The sequence below is a fragment of the Papio anubis genome, chromosome 2, assembly GCF_008728515.1.
Source record: "Papio anubis isolate 15944 chromosome 2, Panubis1.0, whole genome shotgun sequence".
Classification (NCBI taxonomy): Eukaryota; Metazoa; Chordata; class Mammalia; order Primates; family Cercopithecidae; genus Papio; species Papio anubis.
Window position 1 is genome coordinate 118,739,470 of NC_044977.1, and position 17,634 is coordinate 118,757,103.

General features: G+C 39.3%; 1 protein-coding gene across 3 annotated transcripts in view; it reads right to left on the reverse strand.

Annotated features, from left to right (window-relative positions):
• The window catches only part of FNDC3B (fibronectin type III domain containing 3B), a 364,617-nt gene that overhangs the window by 109,827 nt on the left and 237,156 nt on the right, over positions 1-17,634 (reverse strand). For all 3 annotated transcript variants that reach the window (XM_003894828.5, XM_031663575.1, XM_003894829.4), the window contains one exon: positions 5,679-5,737. In XM_003894828.5, coding sequence (XP_003894877.1) covers positions 5,679-5,737 — 59 coding nt within the window. The remainder of the gene's footprint in view (positions 1-5,678; positions 5,738-17,634) is intronic.

Here is a 17,634-nt window from a genome sequence, read left to right on the forward strand (position 1 = left end):
CCGTATTTTCCATCCCCGCATTTGGTGCATGTTACATTAGAGCATTACTTAGTTATTTGTGTGTTGTTTCTCTACCTAGATTTTAAGACAGCATTTCTAACATACAACAGTATATCTGCTCAATTTCTTCACATACCATTAATGAGTAATCCTGAGGTATTTGGTGTTATATTTGATTTTTAATGTGGGAGATAATTTGTTACAAAGAGTTTAGTTTCTTGGGAAAAAAGGAGGCTCATAAGGTACCGGAAAACACTCAGCCAAGGTGGTAAGTGGCTGCTTTGCACCCAAGAACACAGAAGACAGTAGCACTGATTCTATGAATGGTGGTGTGAAGTAACACCATGTCTCAAAATAGCTCAGTCGAATGCCAACATTCTAGATACCAAACAAATATCCATAAAGTCACGTCCTTTTAAACTCTACCTTTTATGTCAGCTATGACAACTTTACTTTTTTCCCTTAGGACTTAGAAATACAACACTTGAATCATCAACTAAAATAACATTCACTTTTTCCTTAGAGTCCCTAAGCAAGCCTTCAGGATGTACACTGTCATTGGCATGCAATGCAGATGTTTGTGGAAATACATTTTTCCAATATGCTAGCCTATCAGAAATGCAGTTTGACAACTCAGCATCACTCTCAAAAGATAGTGGTTTCTGTGAATTCTTTCCTTGAGCTAAGGAGCCAGACACCCAGATCATGATGATGTTCTGGGGCCAAATCCCTCTTGTCCTCCTGCTCTCTCTCTTTCACTGACTCTTGGACTGAGGGTGCCCTTGTTTAGGCAATGGAATCGGGAGAAAAAGATCACTTGGTCTGCATTAGGACTTGGAACTTGTTTCCACTTAAGGCTGTTTCCAGAAACTGACATGCTGTCTTTCAAGAGAATGTTACTTGAAGGTGAATTCTCAGCACTAGACATATTTACTCCAAGTGTCCTGGGAGGTAATGCTTTAATGAGAGATCTGGAACTCTAGGAACTCTATCTGGGTTCATGCCTATTTCAGAGCAACAACACTCATATACGACCTTCACATTGCAAGTCTGTGTGTGCTGAAACTTTCTTGCCAGCAGTGACCACCAAGCTTAACTAGGGCATGGCTAATCTGATCATCACAGTGATCACCATGGCTGTTGTTCCCCTCACCCCTCAAAAAAGTTTAGAAGCCATAAAGCTAACTGACTTCCTGATATTTAATTAACCTACCATAACTAGAAAGTCAGTCTCCTTTGATGGTGATAAACGTGGTAACTTCTAGTTATAAAACTATTGGACAAGGTGCAATCTGACATTTGTTTCTGCAATAGTAATATAAAGGGGTCTGTTGTATAGGTTACTAGTATACATCTGCATATGAATTATTGAAACTAAACTGCTTCTGAGCACCTTGAAGGACTCATGAAATTACTTCCTACTACTAAGTGGTCACATACTGATTAGAAATCATTCTTGTCTATTTATTAAATGTAGATTCCAATTTGAAAGCAGTTCAATAACTGCTATAAAAGGGTCTGTTGTATAGGTTATTAGTGTAAGTCTGCATATGAATTATTTAAACTAAACTGCTTTTGAGCACCTTGAAGCACTCATAAAATTACTTCCTACTTCTAAATGGTCACATACTGATTAGAAATCATTCTTGTCTGTTTATTAAATGTAGACTCCAACTTGAAAGCAGTTGTTCTGTATATGTGTATATAAGGAAATTATAAAACTGCATTGTCCTGTAGCTATTCGATATGTAATCCATAGCTTCCTTTCTCCTTGCACCTTCTCTCCTGTTCATCCCAGTATTTTAATACTATTCTGTAAAATTTTCTATTTTTTTCTGAGATTTTATTATTATGCAAATGATAGTACTTGGATCAGAAACACCATTTATTCTCGCAGCTACTAAATTGTTTCTTTTACGTTCAAAAATATTTCCTTGTACATTGATAGCTTCTAAATTTGCTCTGGCCTTTGGATTTAACTATGTGGGAGGCCTACTGATCTAATTAAAGAGTACACTAAGGAAATATTACCACACAAATACTGGCTTCACTTCTAAAGTATCATCATGAGAAACACCACCACAAAGGAAAATAAATGAAAAAGGAAAAGGTTAAAGAAAAAGGATACTCAAATCTAAGAATTTCACAGTCATCTGTTTTTATGATTCCTTAAGTGCTAAGAGCTGCCTATGTGCTCCCAGATGCACTACTGTTTATCTTTCAAGGGACTGCTTCTTACAGGGGAAGTGTTCCTCACACGTCAGTTTACTCGCTTCTGGAACCGACAAATCAATTGTTCCAACAAGCTAAACATTCGCGGATAGAAACAATGCAGAACCACAATTCCAGGTTACATTATTTATATCCTGAAAATAAACAGCCCACCAGTCTATGGGAGACTACATCTAGCACCACCACCAGAGAAGGTCAGACCACATTAGGCTTGAGATGGCTGGCTAATTCCTAAGCCACTCAGAATAATACCTGGCTTATTGCTCTGTCACAGTGGAGGCTTGCTCAATTCAGGGTGCCCAAAGTTCTAGAAAGATAACTGGAATCCACAAGTACTACGTATTGTTCTGCACCTAAATAAAATCATCTGCAAAACCTCAAAGCAAAATATATGCCTTTTATTTAGAGGTGCTACCAGTTGTGGCTGAAAGGAACAAAAAATTAAATAATCCTTTTTACAACTGTGTGCCCAACTTTCCATGGCTCTGCTTCTTTCCCTGTCAGATGGCCCGATACCTCTCCTTCCCATGTCAGAGCACAGAAGTTTCACTTTTGCTTAGCGATATGCTACAGACTATAAATACTGCATTCTAAGTACATAATTGACTTCTCAGATAGTCGCTATAGGTAGTATTTCTTATCCTACCTTTCAAAGATGAGGAAACTGAGGCACAAGGAAACTACGTAACTTACCCAAGGTCACAAAGACAGGTAATAGCCAATGCAAGTCCCAACCCAGAGTGCCAGATTGCAAAGCACAGGCCTTCCCTCTAGTGGCTGCTGCCTTATACACTGGCGGAGGCGCATCCTGAGGCTGGTCAGGCTTCAGGCGTTTGTCCCACCTGCCAGAACCCAGCTACGGTCACACAGTTATTCGGCAAACATCTGTTAAGGGTTCACTATGTGTCAAGAACAGTGCTAGGTATTCGGAGCAAAAAGTTAAATAACACACAATCACAAACAAAAACTTCAGAAGAAAAGGCGTACGAAGAGGAGAGAGAGAAACTGCATAAACAACTAACTGGGTTGGGAAGAAACAGTGGACTGTCTCAGGCAAGAACGCTTCTGAGGATCGGGAGGGGAGTGTGGTAGGTCCCCAAAGAGGTCCACATCCTAGTCCTTGGAACCCATGAATATATTACCTTATATGGCAAAAGGGACTTTGAAGATGTGACTAAATTAAAGATCAAGAGAGGACTGTGGTAGGCCCTCAAAGGTGTCCAAATCCTAGTCCTTGGAACCTATGAATATATATTACATCACACGGCAAAAGGAACTTTGAAGATGTGACTAAGTTAAGGCTCTTGTGAAGGGGAGACTTAACCTGGATTATCTGGATGGGCCCAGTATAATCACAGGGGTCCTTATAAGTGAAAGAAGGAGTCAAGACAGTAGGAGACAGGCATGTGATAAGGGAAGTGGAAGCTGGGGGAATATGGCTGCTGACTTTGCAGACAGAGCCAAGAGGGGAAAAGGCAAGAAAACAGATTATGTCCCAAAGCCTCTAGAATACAGCTCTGCCAACACTTTGATTATATCCTAGCCAGAGACATTTTGGACTTTCTGGTCTCTAAACCTTTATGACAATAAATTTGTACTGTTTTAAGTCATTCAATTTGTGGTAAATCATTACAGCAGCAATAGGAAACATACAGGTGGAGAGAAAGAGAAGTTGTTTTAGTCATGTGCAAAAGCAGGAGGCACGAACAAGCATGGCACTCTTCATACAAACTCCCCTTGTCTGCTATGCCTTCAGCCCAGGTAACCCGGATATATTTACACTGCCATCCAGAGAATCAGACATGCAGGGTGGTTAGCACCAACCACCACCCACACGCTGGCAAAGCAACTGTGTCCAGAGACGCCCACTTCCTATCAGGTGATTTTCATCCAACTGCTTAAAAGGTAGGGTGTAGTATTTTGGCAAGTTCAAGCCTCACTGTTAAAAGGGCATGAGATATAAATGCTGATCTACAGATCTTTAATGACTCTGGAGTGTGTAACTACCTGAGGCTTTGTTTCTATTCACCTCCAGAAAGTTTCTCAACCCGCCTTTTCCAAACCTAGAAAGATAATGTGCTGCTTATGCTGCAGAATTAACAACTCCAGCTTTACAGGACTAAGGAGACTCTTCAGCTGTATTGACTATGTCTGTGCCCATCTAAGCCATGCTGATATGGAAATGTTATCTTTTGACTGAATTTCTCACCCAGAAGCCACTTCAAAGGTTTGGAGGAAGGTAACGAGGTAGAATGGAGTCCAGGTAAGCTGGCTGGCTCTGCAGACAGGATGTTACCTTGTGGCATTTACCTGAGTGAATTCGCCAGGTCCGGGTCCCTGCCCAGTGACTCAGACAATCTAGCCCAGTTATCCTTGACATTTGATATCAATTCTAACAGGTTATAGTGCCATATTCTATCACTAGAACGGCTCTAGTATCTGTCCCCTGCTTCCTGCCACATAGATGTTACCACCTAATTCTGACTCCCATAGCCTTTACCAGGACTACAGTAGTAGATTCTAACACTGCTCTTCCCTGCGTCTCCCTTCTTCTCACTCCAACTCATCTGCCAACTGTTCGATCATTCTGAAAATGCAGCCCTGATTACATAAGTTCTTTGATCAAAAACCCCCAGTGGCAGCCTGCTCCTCACTAGAGTAAGTACAGACTCCCCGCACCCCGCCCCCAAACAGCAACACCCCACCCCTCTACAAGTGCCTTATTATGCCTGTTTGTCAACACACCTCCAGCTTTCAGGTTGTCAAACTCAACTATGTACCCTGAAGCATGTTTGGACTCTTCTGTTAAAAAGCCTCAGTATTTGAAACATATGCAGAATCAAGGTTTTCCAATTCAGCTAGAAAATACTCCAAAGAACTCTGGCTCTAATCTGAGATGAAAGGCTGAATCAACATTCTGAATTTTTCACTTGAATTTCAAAGCACCTGGCAAAATCAAAACCTCACCACTCCGACCATTTTCTTTCCTGCCATTGCACCCAATGTTCTGGACTTATTTTTCACAGCTAATATTGAAATATCTTTTTGAAGTTTACTTGGAAAAATACTTGGGATTACTGAGGTTTTCAAAAATTATTATTACTACATTTATACAGGTTAAAAAAAAAAAAAAAACTACCAAAAGAAAACTGCAGACTAAAAAGAGAGAGAGACAAAAAGGAAAGAATCTTTGGAAAGAATATCTAACTGCATCCAGAACACCTAAATAAAGAAGACATTTCAGTGGATTATGACTACACACAGAAGGCCGCTGTTCTATGTCTCATGCTCCATTAATAACTGAACTGAACACTATTTCATAGTTGATGAGTCATCTGCAAAGGGAAGGAGCCCTTTTGCTTACCTACTGTGTGGTGGGGGGGAAAAAAGCACATTTGAAATACTTTAAAAAGTGTCATTTATGCTGAGAAATCCAGAAGACATACCTGTGGTTTCTCTATTCCCGAAAGAATGTCTTGCACCCTCTTTACTTCCAACTCATATTCTGCATTGCGAAAAAGAAAAAAGGAAAAACAATACCATTAGAAGGCAGTAAGGTTGTCAAGTTCCTTCCCCAAGGCCTTTTAGCTAGAGTTATCATTAAATCCGTTGCCTGTTATCACGTATTGTTGGTATTACAAATGTTACCAGGAAAATCAGGAATGAAGGTGTCTTTGGGGAATGGAGTTTCACTGTGGTTCACTGACTTGCCACTGTATAGTTTTAAGTGTTCACGATGTTAACGAGATTAACATAGGGTTCCATTTTAACATGTAATAATCTAACAGGCAACAGAGAATAGGTCCTAAGAAGGGCAAGTGGAGGGACCAAGGTACCTGGAAACTGAGAGTAAGATGTGGTTGAAGAGACAATGGTTACTCCAGTCGGGGCTGTGAGCTCAAATTTTTGAGTTGTATTTTTACTTGTTTATTTACTTGTTTTTACTTGTTTACTTAAGTTAAAATGTTTACATTTGATGGGCAGTCACTGGAGTGTTTAAGAAAAGGGAAAGATACGATCTTTTGAGCTTGAAAAGATGTGTTTGTCTTCTGTGTGAACAATGAATATAAGGAAGGTAAGCAAGGGAGCAGAAAGACCAGTCAGGGATTGCTGCAGTGGCCCAGGCAAAGGATAGCATAGACCTGGCCTGGGATAGAACTGAGAGTAAAGACGGTGAGACAGGACTAGTTGAGGAGGTATGGGTGCTGAAGGACTGGATGTGATGGGTAAGAGTGAGGAAATGCGACACACCAAGGATAATTCCTAGTTTTTGGCTTGCTCAACTGGATGGATGATGGTGCCTTTTAATCAGATGAGGTAAATGGGCATGTTTTTGGGGTGGGGCAATAATTAGGTTTTAGAAATGAAAGAATAGTGCTTGGAGAAGAGAGTATGAGGTGGGAAGCATGTGTACAAAAAAAGACAAGTAATAGAACTTAAACTTAAGAATCTGCAATTTGTTAGAGGGTCTTCTTGATTTTCACAGTGGGCTTGATGGAATCTAATTTTGAGTTTATAGCAGACTCCATTTAACCTAGTTCATGAGCTAAATGCTAGAGGGATATGATCACTAAGACATATGTCCCTGCCCCCAAGATATTTCAAGTCTAGTGGAGGGGAGGTGGAAAGAATGAAACCAAATAGGCAATTACAGTGCCTTGTAATGGGTGCTATAGTAAAGATAACCCAAAAGAGGGCATCTGAAACGGTTTTCCAGGAACCAGCATTTAGCTGAGCCCTGTGTATAATAAACAGGCACTTGGAGGGGAAGGGGGATGTGGACCTAAGGAGTGAGAGATGGGCTAATACGCCCAGCTCTGCACAGACCTGTTTGTCCTTATTGTTCAGGTCTAATCTTAAAGTCATCTTTTCAAAAAATCCCACCTAAACTGCTACACCTGACCCCAGCCTCATTTCTGTCACTCTTATATCCTATTTCCTTATCAATTATCAAAATCTGAAAAGAATTATCTTGCTTATTTGTTCGCTTATTTCTGGTCTTTCTTACCAATAAACACAAGATTGAGGAAGTCAGAGACACCACAGGGTCTAGAGTAGGCAAATTTTTTCCTAAAGGATCAAATAAATATTTTAAACTCTGTGGGCCACATATAGGTCTCCTGCATATTCTGTTTTTTGTTTTTTTTCATAATGCATTAAAATGTTAACAACCTCTTAGTTTGTGGGCCATACAAAAACAGGTTACAGGGAGACTATATAGTTCAGTGATCCCTGCCCTAGGACACAATCACCATTACCCGCAGCACCCAGCATAGGCCATACACGTGCAGTGCTCAATAGACATTTCTTGACTGAATAAATGAACAAAGTCTATATTAAAAATTCCAAAAACTTGTAGTTGGCACCACTCCAAACTTAAAAAGGATTTGTTCCTTATTTTTTATCCTATTGTGTTCTGTTTAGTAGGACATGCTACCTTTAGTCTGGTGAGAAAAACAAATGGGCTGGTGGCAATATCATGGTTTTGAAAACTGCAACCTTTTAAAAGAAAACCCACATTCAAGAGACCAAATGTCATAAGCTCATTTATAACTATGTATTCATATTAAGATATAAATTGTGTCCATAAACCAAAAGTGGACATACCCTCACATTTTCTGGAAGTCTCTGCTAAGTAAACTGTAAATATTATATAATCTCAAAAGTTAACTGTCGGTTAAAAAAAAATCAAAACAAAACATAAGCATAGTCACAATAAATGAACTGGTTCAGTTGTTAAAGACAACGTGTTCTCAATTTCTGGTTATTCTAGAATTTGAAGGACCCTATGGTTTCAAACACTCACACAGCTATGTTCAAACAGCCAGTTGAAGGAGGTAACTGTTTCCTCCTGCTATGAAGAAGGCATTTAGATTATCTTACAAAGGCAGCAAGTCAGACCCTATCCTTGGAGTAATAAAAGTGTAGAAAAGGGACAATCACCAACTCAACACAGAAAGAAGGGAAGAATTAAAGGGATCAGAAAATAAAACATCCTCAGGACTATGCACTAGAAATACACTATAAAAGAATGGAGTTAAAACAGGATGCTTTGTCCCACACAAACTGGAAAGCCCCTCCCACCTTGCTTTCAAACACACATGACAGAAGAAATGGCTATGCTTTCAACAGAAAAAAAGAAAAAATAGAGAAAGAGGCTAGATTAAAAGGAATTTAAAAAAAAAGAAATCTGTCTGAAATCAAAAAGATTGAATTTCAGGTAAAAGCCAGAAATACAAGGGAAAGGTCCTTCAAAGATAAAAACAACTTCCAAAGAGAGGTCAGGACCTGCCTCGTCTGTTTGCCTTTCATTATAATCACAAAAACTGACATTTCCTGAGCACCTACATACATGCTGGTCTATGCATCACCACCTTGCTAATTTTTACAATGTCCCCTGCAAGATGGACACTCTCTGCTCCATTTCACAGTGGTGGACAGGAACTTATGCCTACTTAGCTCATCACGGTTCTCATCTCCGGTGCTGGGCACACCATTCGTAGGTGTCTTTGTTGACTGAGGAAGGAAGATAAGGAACAAATGAGGAAACTGAGGCTCAGAGAGTAGATGTGATTTCTCCAGGGCCGCAAGTCTAATACATGGTCCCAAAGCAAGTAGAACCTTTCTGTTGACTGTATCATGAAGAGTTAAAAGAGATCTGGGGATCCTGAGGGAGAGGACATTGAGAAAGAAAACACGGGGTTGACACTGGTGGGGTGTTGGCCTTGAGGTAGATGGGAGAAAGAGAAGGCAGCAGAGGAGACCTGCTCAGTCCTATGGGAAGGTTTATGTTGGTTTTCTTGTTTGCTTTTAACTTAGAAAAGGTTGTCAAATGAACAGAGCAAAGGCCACCTATCTGCAGGGAATGTATATGAGAAAAGGAAGAATTTAAAAAGTGGGCCTTGAATGGGGCCAAATAAACAAAGGATTCTGAGAAGATAAAAAATAAAAATGGCAGGGCATGGGGAGGGAAGGTAGTGACAATGCAATCACTGCCCTATCGTGTCTGGTCACTAGCTCCTCATATTAGGAGAAACGTGGTACCAAGGCCAGATAGAATTCTGTCTTCTTTCAAGCTTCTAATTGTAAATATGGGTAAAAAGAGAGAAAAATACACTTACACCACATTTATTTAACACTTTTCCATTTGTGCTGCCACAGACTAAGAAAGAAAAGGTAAATAAAACCCGGGCACACAATTTGCACCAAACAAGAGTAAAAATAAAATCTGTTTTAAAGTGACAGTTACTTCCCACATAAACAATAAACTCTTGTACAAAAGTTAACAGTGTAGTATGAAAATGTCAAAATTCACAACTCTACGACCTAAATAAGTGAGTTAACTAAGCCCTTGGCCTATCTCTCCCTAAGCATGATTTAAGTGTGCCTCGAAGTCAACTGAATGACCACTGTTTCCATAAAACAGTTTCAGAGCCCAGCTGTAGGAAGAGTGTACGTCAGAGTTTGGATGAAGCCATTGTTTGGTGGCATGCTTTCTTTTTTTCCTTTTTTGTTTTTTTTCTCTTGTCTCTCTCATACACACACCTCCCATATTGTGAAGGAAAGAAGAATAGCTAATCTCCTCACAAAAATAAGCAAACAAAACAAAAAAGAATTCTGCTGATTTGCCTTTAGGATATCTTTTTTATTCAAGCTGACAACTCTGTCTTGTTTTTATTTCTTCCCCTCTTAAGAATTTGGTAATTGGTGTGTGCCAACTAAACAAGAGATTGCCCCAGAAGTGCAGAAACGCAAGGTTCTGGTGCGAGGTCAGAGGACAAGTTTCTTATTCTTCATTCTCAGGGGCTATTTTTCACCTTCTGGTGTGCAGTAAGTAAGTGAACTCAGACACAAATCATGTAAGCAAACTTTATATTTCTTATTCCTCACACTGAAGCAGCTAAATAAACAGATCGAAACCATTTTCCACCTGATTCAACCTTGCTGGTGATCACAGCTGCGGTGGATGAACATGAAAACCATTTTCTACATTGCTGCCTTCTTAGTAGTTGAATGGCATTAGCTGGGCAAGGTGGCGCACATCTGTAATCCCAACTACTCAGAAGGCTGAGGCAGGAGAATCGCTTGAACCCGGGAGGCAGAGGTTGCAGTGAGCTGAGACTGCACCATTGCACTCCGGCCTGGGCGACAGAGTGAGATTCTGTCCCAAAATATATATAAATAAATAAATTAATTAATAATAATAATAATAATAATAATAATAATAAGGCACTCTTGGATAGTGTTTCAAACCGAGAAGGGACATTTTGTTTTGCAGATATAGGCACATTTAATGATAGGAAAGTTTTTGAAAAGGAGCAGATGGGGATGACCAAACATGTCCACACAGTCATTGAGAACTAGTCTTATCTGAAATGCTAAAAAGGAAAGTGGGGCTCCAGCTTGACAAGTCTTCTCCTTTCCCTACAAATCTCTACACCAAGGAGATAAAGCAATTTTTAGTAAAGGGAAGGTTGAAATGAAAACACACAAGCAAAGTAAATGTTTTTTTTAAAAGAAAAGAAAAAGAGAGACAGAAAGAAAGAAAGAAAGAAAGAAAGAAAGAAAGAAAGAGAAAGAAAGAAAGAAAGAAAGAAAGAAAGAAAGAAAGAGAGAAAGAAGGAAAGAAGGGAAAGAATGAAAGAAGGAAAGAAGGAAAGAAGGCAAAGAAAGAAAGAAAGAAAGAAAGAAAGAAAGAAAGAAAGAAAGAAAGAAAGAAAGAAAGAAAGAGAGAGAGAAAGAAACCCACACACATAGAGGGAAGATGTGTCATGTGAAATTTAAACTTTCCATAATAATGGTTGTCATGTTTGCTCCAAAAAGAAACCCAAGTTCAGACTGTTTGAATAACTGTTAAGACCTAAACTAATTAAAATATCCTCCTTTATATACATAATTTACTTCTTTGGTTTATTTCACATTTTTTCCTTCTTAGAAAAGAAATACAGCTACACGCTTAGCTACTAGCTATAGAATGTATTTCTGGTTGTAACAGCTCTATCATTCCAATGGGATGACATCAACATTATTTCTCTCTAAATCTTCTGTCTAGTTCTTATCCACAAGGCTCATTTGTAGATATGCCTGTCATAACATCATATGCTTTCTCAGATCTGCCAAGGAGCTGACATAGCTACTCTCTTTAACAAATCATGTATAACGAACTAGGGGCATGGAAAATGTGTGGCTTCTGATCATGTTCATTTTGGAGGTAAGAAGTCTAAAGCCAATAGTAAACAATCAATATAAAAACAAACAAAAAAGAAACAAATAAATAATTTTAGCTGAAAAAGAGAAATGTGACTACTCAATAATAAGGACAAACTAGATACCCAGTCAATGCCTACTAATGCTGATAAGCATGAATGAGGACAAAAGAAAACAGTACTAAACATGTGTGTCGATGGCTGGATGTGGTGGCTCATGCCTGTAATCCCAGCACTTTGGGAGGCCAAGGTGGGCAGAAAGCTTGAGCCCAGAAGTTCAAGACCAGCCTAGGCAACATAGTAAGACCCTATCTCTACAAAAAATACAAAAATTAGCTGGGCTTGGTGGCACATGCCTGTAGTCCCAGCTACTTGGGAGGCTGAGGTGGGAGGATCGCTGGAACCCGAGAGTTGAAGCCTGCAGTGAGCTGAGATGGCGCCACTACACTCCAGCCTGTGCAACAGAGTGAGACCCTGTCTCCAAACAAACAACAGCAACAATGAATATGTGTTGAATTGCTTTTCTACTCAGAAAAAGAATATTGGCCATCTTCAATTTTGAAATATTACTTATGCTGGGGAAAAAAAAGGAATCAATAAGTGCATTCAAAAGAAGAATTAATTATCTAAGACTCTCCATGTAGTGACTACGATCCACAGTGGTTTTAAATACAAATATTAAAGATGTCGAAAATCACAAGACGAAGAATAAACTTGCATAATATAAGGACAATGCGGTTAATCTCAAAAAACAAATATTCCAGAAATATCTTGAGATATCAATCATCCTGATGCTAAAAATACAAAGATAAATATCTTGCTAGCCATTTTGCCCATGAAGTAGTTACTCTGTTTGAAATCCTGAAAGGTAGCCAAGGGAATATCAGACTCTCAACACCAAAAAAGAAAGCAGCAGGCAGGTAAACGTATGTTGTATGCAGTTGCTTTCCATTCCAGGAAACTATTTTCAAGAGCAGCCTAGGTTCCAATCAGGTTCTGGAACCTTAAGAGAAAGGAGAGAAACACAAATGAATTTCTTTTCCAAGCAGTGTGCCCAGCTGGACGGGAGCGATGGCCAGAGAATGTCAATGGGACAACAGGGGCTAATTTCCTCTGAGCTTTTGTTGCTATTTCTGGAATTCATTGGACAGGATGATTCCCCCGTTGCCCTCCCTGAGACTACGATTTGAGTCAAGTCTTACCGGGAACATTTGCATTAACCCACTCACAGGGAAATGGGCTCCTTCAGGCAAATGCTATGTAACACCTTGGGTAATAAGAGGGGCAACACGGAGTGCCAGGTCTAGGTCTTTAATGAACTGAAATACTAGTAAGATTCTGTGTTCATTTCTGTCAGATTCCCTAAGAAAAATCTTTGTGTTCATTTCACAATGTAAAAATCATGTATATGCATGGAACTGGACAAAAGCTGCTAGTGTTTGTTTTCTTTTGTTTTGTTTTTGAGACAGAGTCTCACTCTGTTGCCCAGGCCGGAGTGCAGTGGCACGATCTCGGTTTTCTGCAACCTCCGTCTCCCGGGTTCAAGCGATTCTTCTGCCTCAGCTCACTGAGTAGTTGGGATTACAGGTGTGTGCCACTATGCCTGGCTAATTTTTGTATCTTAGTAGAGACGGGGTTTGACCATGTTGGCCAGTCCAGTCTCAAACTCCTGACCTCAAGTGATCCACCCATCTCGGCCTCCCAAAGTGCTGGGATTACAGGCGTGAGCCACCACACCCGGCCAAAAGCTGCTAGTGTTTTTAAGAACATCAAATTATACAGGGATGCAAACCCACAAAAATAGATGAAGTATGAGGTAGATATGTTTGCTTGGCAAGATTAACTCTAGAACCAGTCCTTTCCTCTTCTTCCCTGTATGTTTGAACTGTTCACTGCTAGCTGAGCCCTAACCTCTGCCAGATACAGCTCTTGTATTCTGGGTGAAGGCTCAAGACCATGATTATCCAGCAAGAGCTGGTACCCTCCCTGGGTATGTAACAGGAAAGTAGTCGCTTAAATACAGGATAGAACAACTTAACAAAGGTAATTAAAGTTCATACACTACTTTTTGCATGGGAGTCTACAAACGTTTCCACAAAATGTTTTTTCATTAAGACTTGGCATGCCATATTAAATTTTTTTCAGGCAACTTATTCAATACTTTTTGCAAGACTGTGCCAACTGACAGGTGGAATCCAGAGCACAATTTCTAATATGTTGCATCTGAAAGATAATTTTAGTATGTATACCTCCTATCCAGCAAGTTTTGAACAGTGTTTACATCTACACTTCCTTAATTATGTCTCAGATGACTGAATTATTTGGGAATAAGGCTAGATACTCAGCCTGTGGCCAAGGAGCCAAGTGAAGCTCATCAGCTGATACGGGTACCAAATCCGGAGGGCTCAAGAGTTTCAGCATACAAAAAAGTCATTACCATCCATGACACAACCTACCACCACCCCAAGGAATCAGCAAGAGTTACATGTGTGGGTACATACTAAAATGCCTATCGCCACTAGGCAGGTAGTATCAGTGAGTGGAGAAGGTGGGTATATAAAACAAAAGGGAAGGGTAAGGACTATGGAAAATGGAAAAACCTCACCCTATCTGAGGGGGCAGCTGCCATGCACCCAATCAGTTATTCTTGGGGTATTGTGGGTCTGAGGCAGACATTCCCATTTTTCTAGGGAATCTAGAAATGCAAAGTTTTATGTGAAATTGCTCCATTTGTAAAAATACATTTTTAAAACATTTTTAATCTATAGAAAAGCTGGAGCAGTACTATGAACACTGTTAGGGACTAAATGCTTGTGCCCTCCCAAAATTCGTGTATCTTAAAACCCTACGCGCTAAAGTGATGGCACTAGAAGGTAATTAGAATGAGATGAGGTCATGAGGATAAAGCCCTCATAAATGGGACTGATGTCCTTATAAGGGTACTGAGAGAGCTCGCTTTCTTCTCTCAGCCACACAAGGACACAGCACAAACGTGCCATCTATATAAAACAGCAAGACAGACCTCACCAGACACCAAACATGCTGGCACCCTGATTTGGACTTCCCAGCCTTCAGAACTGTAAGAGATAAATGTTTGTTGCTTAAGCCACCCAATTTATGGTATAGTTATAGCAGCCTGAGCTAAGAAAAACACATAGATTGGTTAACTTATTAACATTTTGCTATACTTGCATGCTCACATTTGATCTCTACTTATATATATATATATATATATATATACACACACACATTTTTTCACAACCATTTGAAAGAAAGTTATTGATCTCATGACACTTCACCCTCAAAACTTCAGCAATTCTTTCCTGAGAACAGGGAGCTTCTCCTACATAAACACAAACACATTACTACAATCAGATTTAACATTAATCGAATAAATTTGAAATTAAAATCCATGTTTAAATTTTCTCAACTGTTCCAACGAGGTCTTTAATTTTTTTTCTCCTAATTCAGGATCGAATCGAGGACCAAGCATGCATTAGTTGTCAGGTTTTTACTAATCTTTCTTAATCTGGAACAGTAATCCCTTATACTTTGTCTTCATAAAGTCGACATTTTTGGAGTGGTCACGCCAGTTTTCATATAATATATATCACTATCTGTAGTGTGATGCTATTTCCTCATAATTAGATACAGGCTAAGAATTTTGGGGAAGAACTGTTTACAGATATACTTCCCATCCTATGACATGAGAACATGCACAGTTCTGTTTGAACTATTAGGTGATGCTCAGTTTGGTCACTTGCTTAAGGTATTGTGTAAAACCTGTCTCCATTGTCAAAACACGTTCTCCCCTTTCAGCTGATGGTTACAGTAAACACCGATGATCTCTAGCATGTATCATTATATTGGTAGTTTCCAGATGGCGATTTTTCTAATTCTGTCATTCCTTCTATGTTTATTAGTTCTCTCTCCCACTTTTAAAGTATCTTGAACCCAGATTCTTTTTTTTTTTTAACTCAATGTGTTAAAATCTGCTACACTTCACCACCATCATTATTTTTTGGACACTAAATTTGCCCTAAATGTAGCCAGCAGGAGGCTCTTCAAGCTGTCTTCTGGGCCCCTTTGTCCACTTCCTTGTGACTTCTGTTTTGGAACACCTGTTAAGTATTCTAATTTAAGATTAGATCGCCAAACAGTAAGAAAATACAAAGTGCCACTAGACTGCAAGTGAGAGATTTCAGTGGCATAAAGCAGAAATTATCCAAACATTTTGGATTTGCTAAAAGCTACTCTTACCCGAGGATCTTCTTACTTAAATGTGACTAGAAAAAGAAAACCATCTAAACATTTCTATCTTCCGTATCTTCTAGAAAGCAGAAACAAAGCAAACTCATAACCCAAAAGCTATCTTAAAATGATCTCTTAAAATATATCAAACTTGAAATCTAGAAAGTCAAACATAAACTATAGTAAACTAAGCAGAAAAACATAGAACAGATTTGCCTCTTTTTGGATTGTATAATTTCTGCTCTCAATTTAATCTGGTATTTCATTTCTTGCTCTTCCTAATCAACATTTCCCTTTAAAAAAAAAACACCAGATAATCAAAAGTGACAGCACCATCTGCCCTAGTCCAGAAAAGAAAAATGCACTGTCTTCTAAATGCATTGAACTGAGAAATGAACTAAAATGAAAAGTTAAGATTGGGCCAGCAGGCAAGAAATGTCTATACAGAAAATGCTACTTGCAAGAGGCTGTTCTCCAGAATTGAGACCATTCTGAGGAATAGAAGCTCTCTGGTATTACAAGAGAGCTTAAATTAGAAATTAGAAAATTAGAATACTTAATATTATTTTTCCATTTTATTCTCTAAAACATATTATGATAGAACAGACATCCACAAATCCAGGGTCAATGTAAAAGAAGTCGAATTGTTTTCAAGCCCACCTACTCTAGGCCAAAGCTATGCGCTATTGCTCTCTCATTCTAAGCCTTTAATAACATTTATAGTATTTGGAACATATTCAGTTTCTGTATAAAATACAGGATTCTCTTAAGCCCTGCAGATGGATTTCCGTTGTCCAAATGAGCTGCCCTTGTTGTTCAAAACATGACATTCATCATAGGCTTTAATGTCTTTTGCATGTATATTCCCCCCCCAGAATGAAACTAGTGTTCTATTTAAAGATTCAGTTTAAAAAGTCCAAGAGCCGAAATACTAGATTTACACCCCAAATTGGCTCTGTAATGGCACCACTTAGTAGCCACATTTCACTCTACAGATGATAAACCATATTCATCTGATCTCCATCTCCTAACAGCTGAGGTGTATAAACCCTGGACAACAGTGAGCTTATTGAGCCCGAGGGGCAGTTGTGAGCAAAAGCGGCCATTAAGGTCATGGACTAAACTGGGTGAGAAATAAAAACGCACAAGAGGAAAATATAATAGATAAGACAACACAAAAGAAAAAAAAATGAATGACCAAAAAAATCTGGATTGGCCCCCTAGTGCCTCAGAATTTGACTATATTTGGAGATAGGGCCTTTAAAGACGTAATTAAGTTAATAAGAGCTCATTAGGGTGGGCTCTAACTTAACATGACAGGTGTCCTTAGAAGAGGAGGAAATTCGGACACAGACGCACACACAGGGAAGAGGATGTGAAGACAGAGGGAGACAATGGCCAGCTACAAGTCAAAGAGAGAGGCCTAGAATAGATCCTTCCCTCATGGCCCTGAAGGACCAACCCTGCGAACACTGCAGTCTGACTTCTAGCATCTAGAGCTGTGAGAAGATAAAATTGTGTTGTGTAAGCTACCTAGTCTGTGCTACTTTGTTCTGTCAGTCATCGCATAACAATACATATACCAAACATATGCAAATACATATTAGATATTATTATACACATTTACTATAGATTCAGCAAATCAGAGATTTCATGAATCTGGTCAAGATTGCACAGGAAAATCTAAAAGAACCTAGTATCAAATCTTCAGGTCTTCTGATTTTTGGTCCAAGTCTATTTCTTCTTGGGAGCCATCCAAAACCTCTTCTCCTGCCATCTCTTGTGCCCAAAGGTAACAAGGGTAAGGCGGGGAGATTAACTTTACTTAAGATAAACAAATCTATCCACTGGAAGAGACTGCTAGACTACTTGGTTCAGGACAAAATAATTACATTCGAAGTTTAAACATGTTTATACTACTGCTTCTGTAAGAGGCCACATCCAA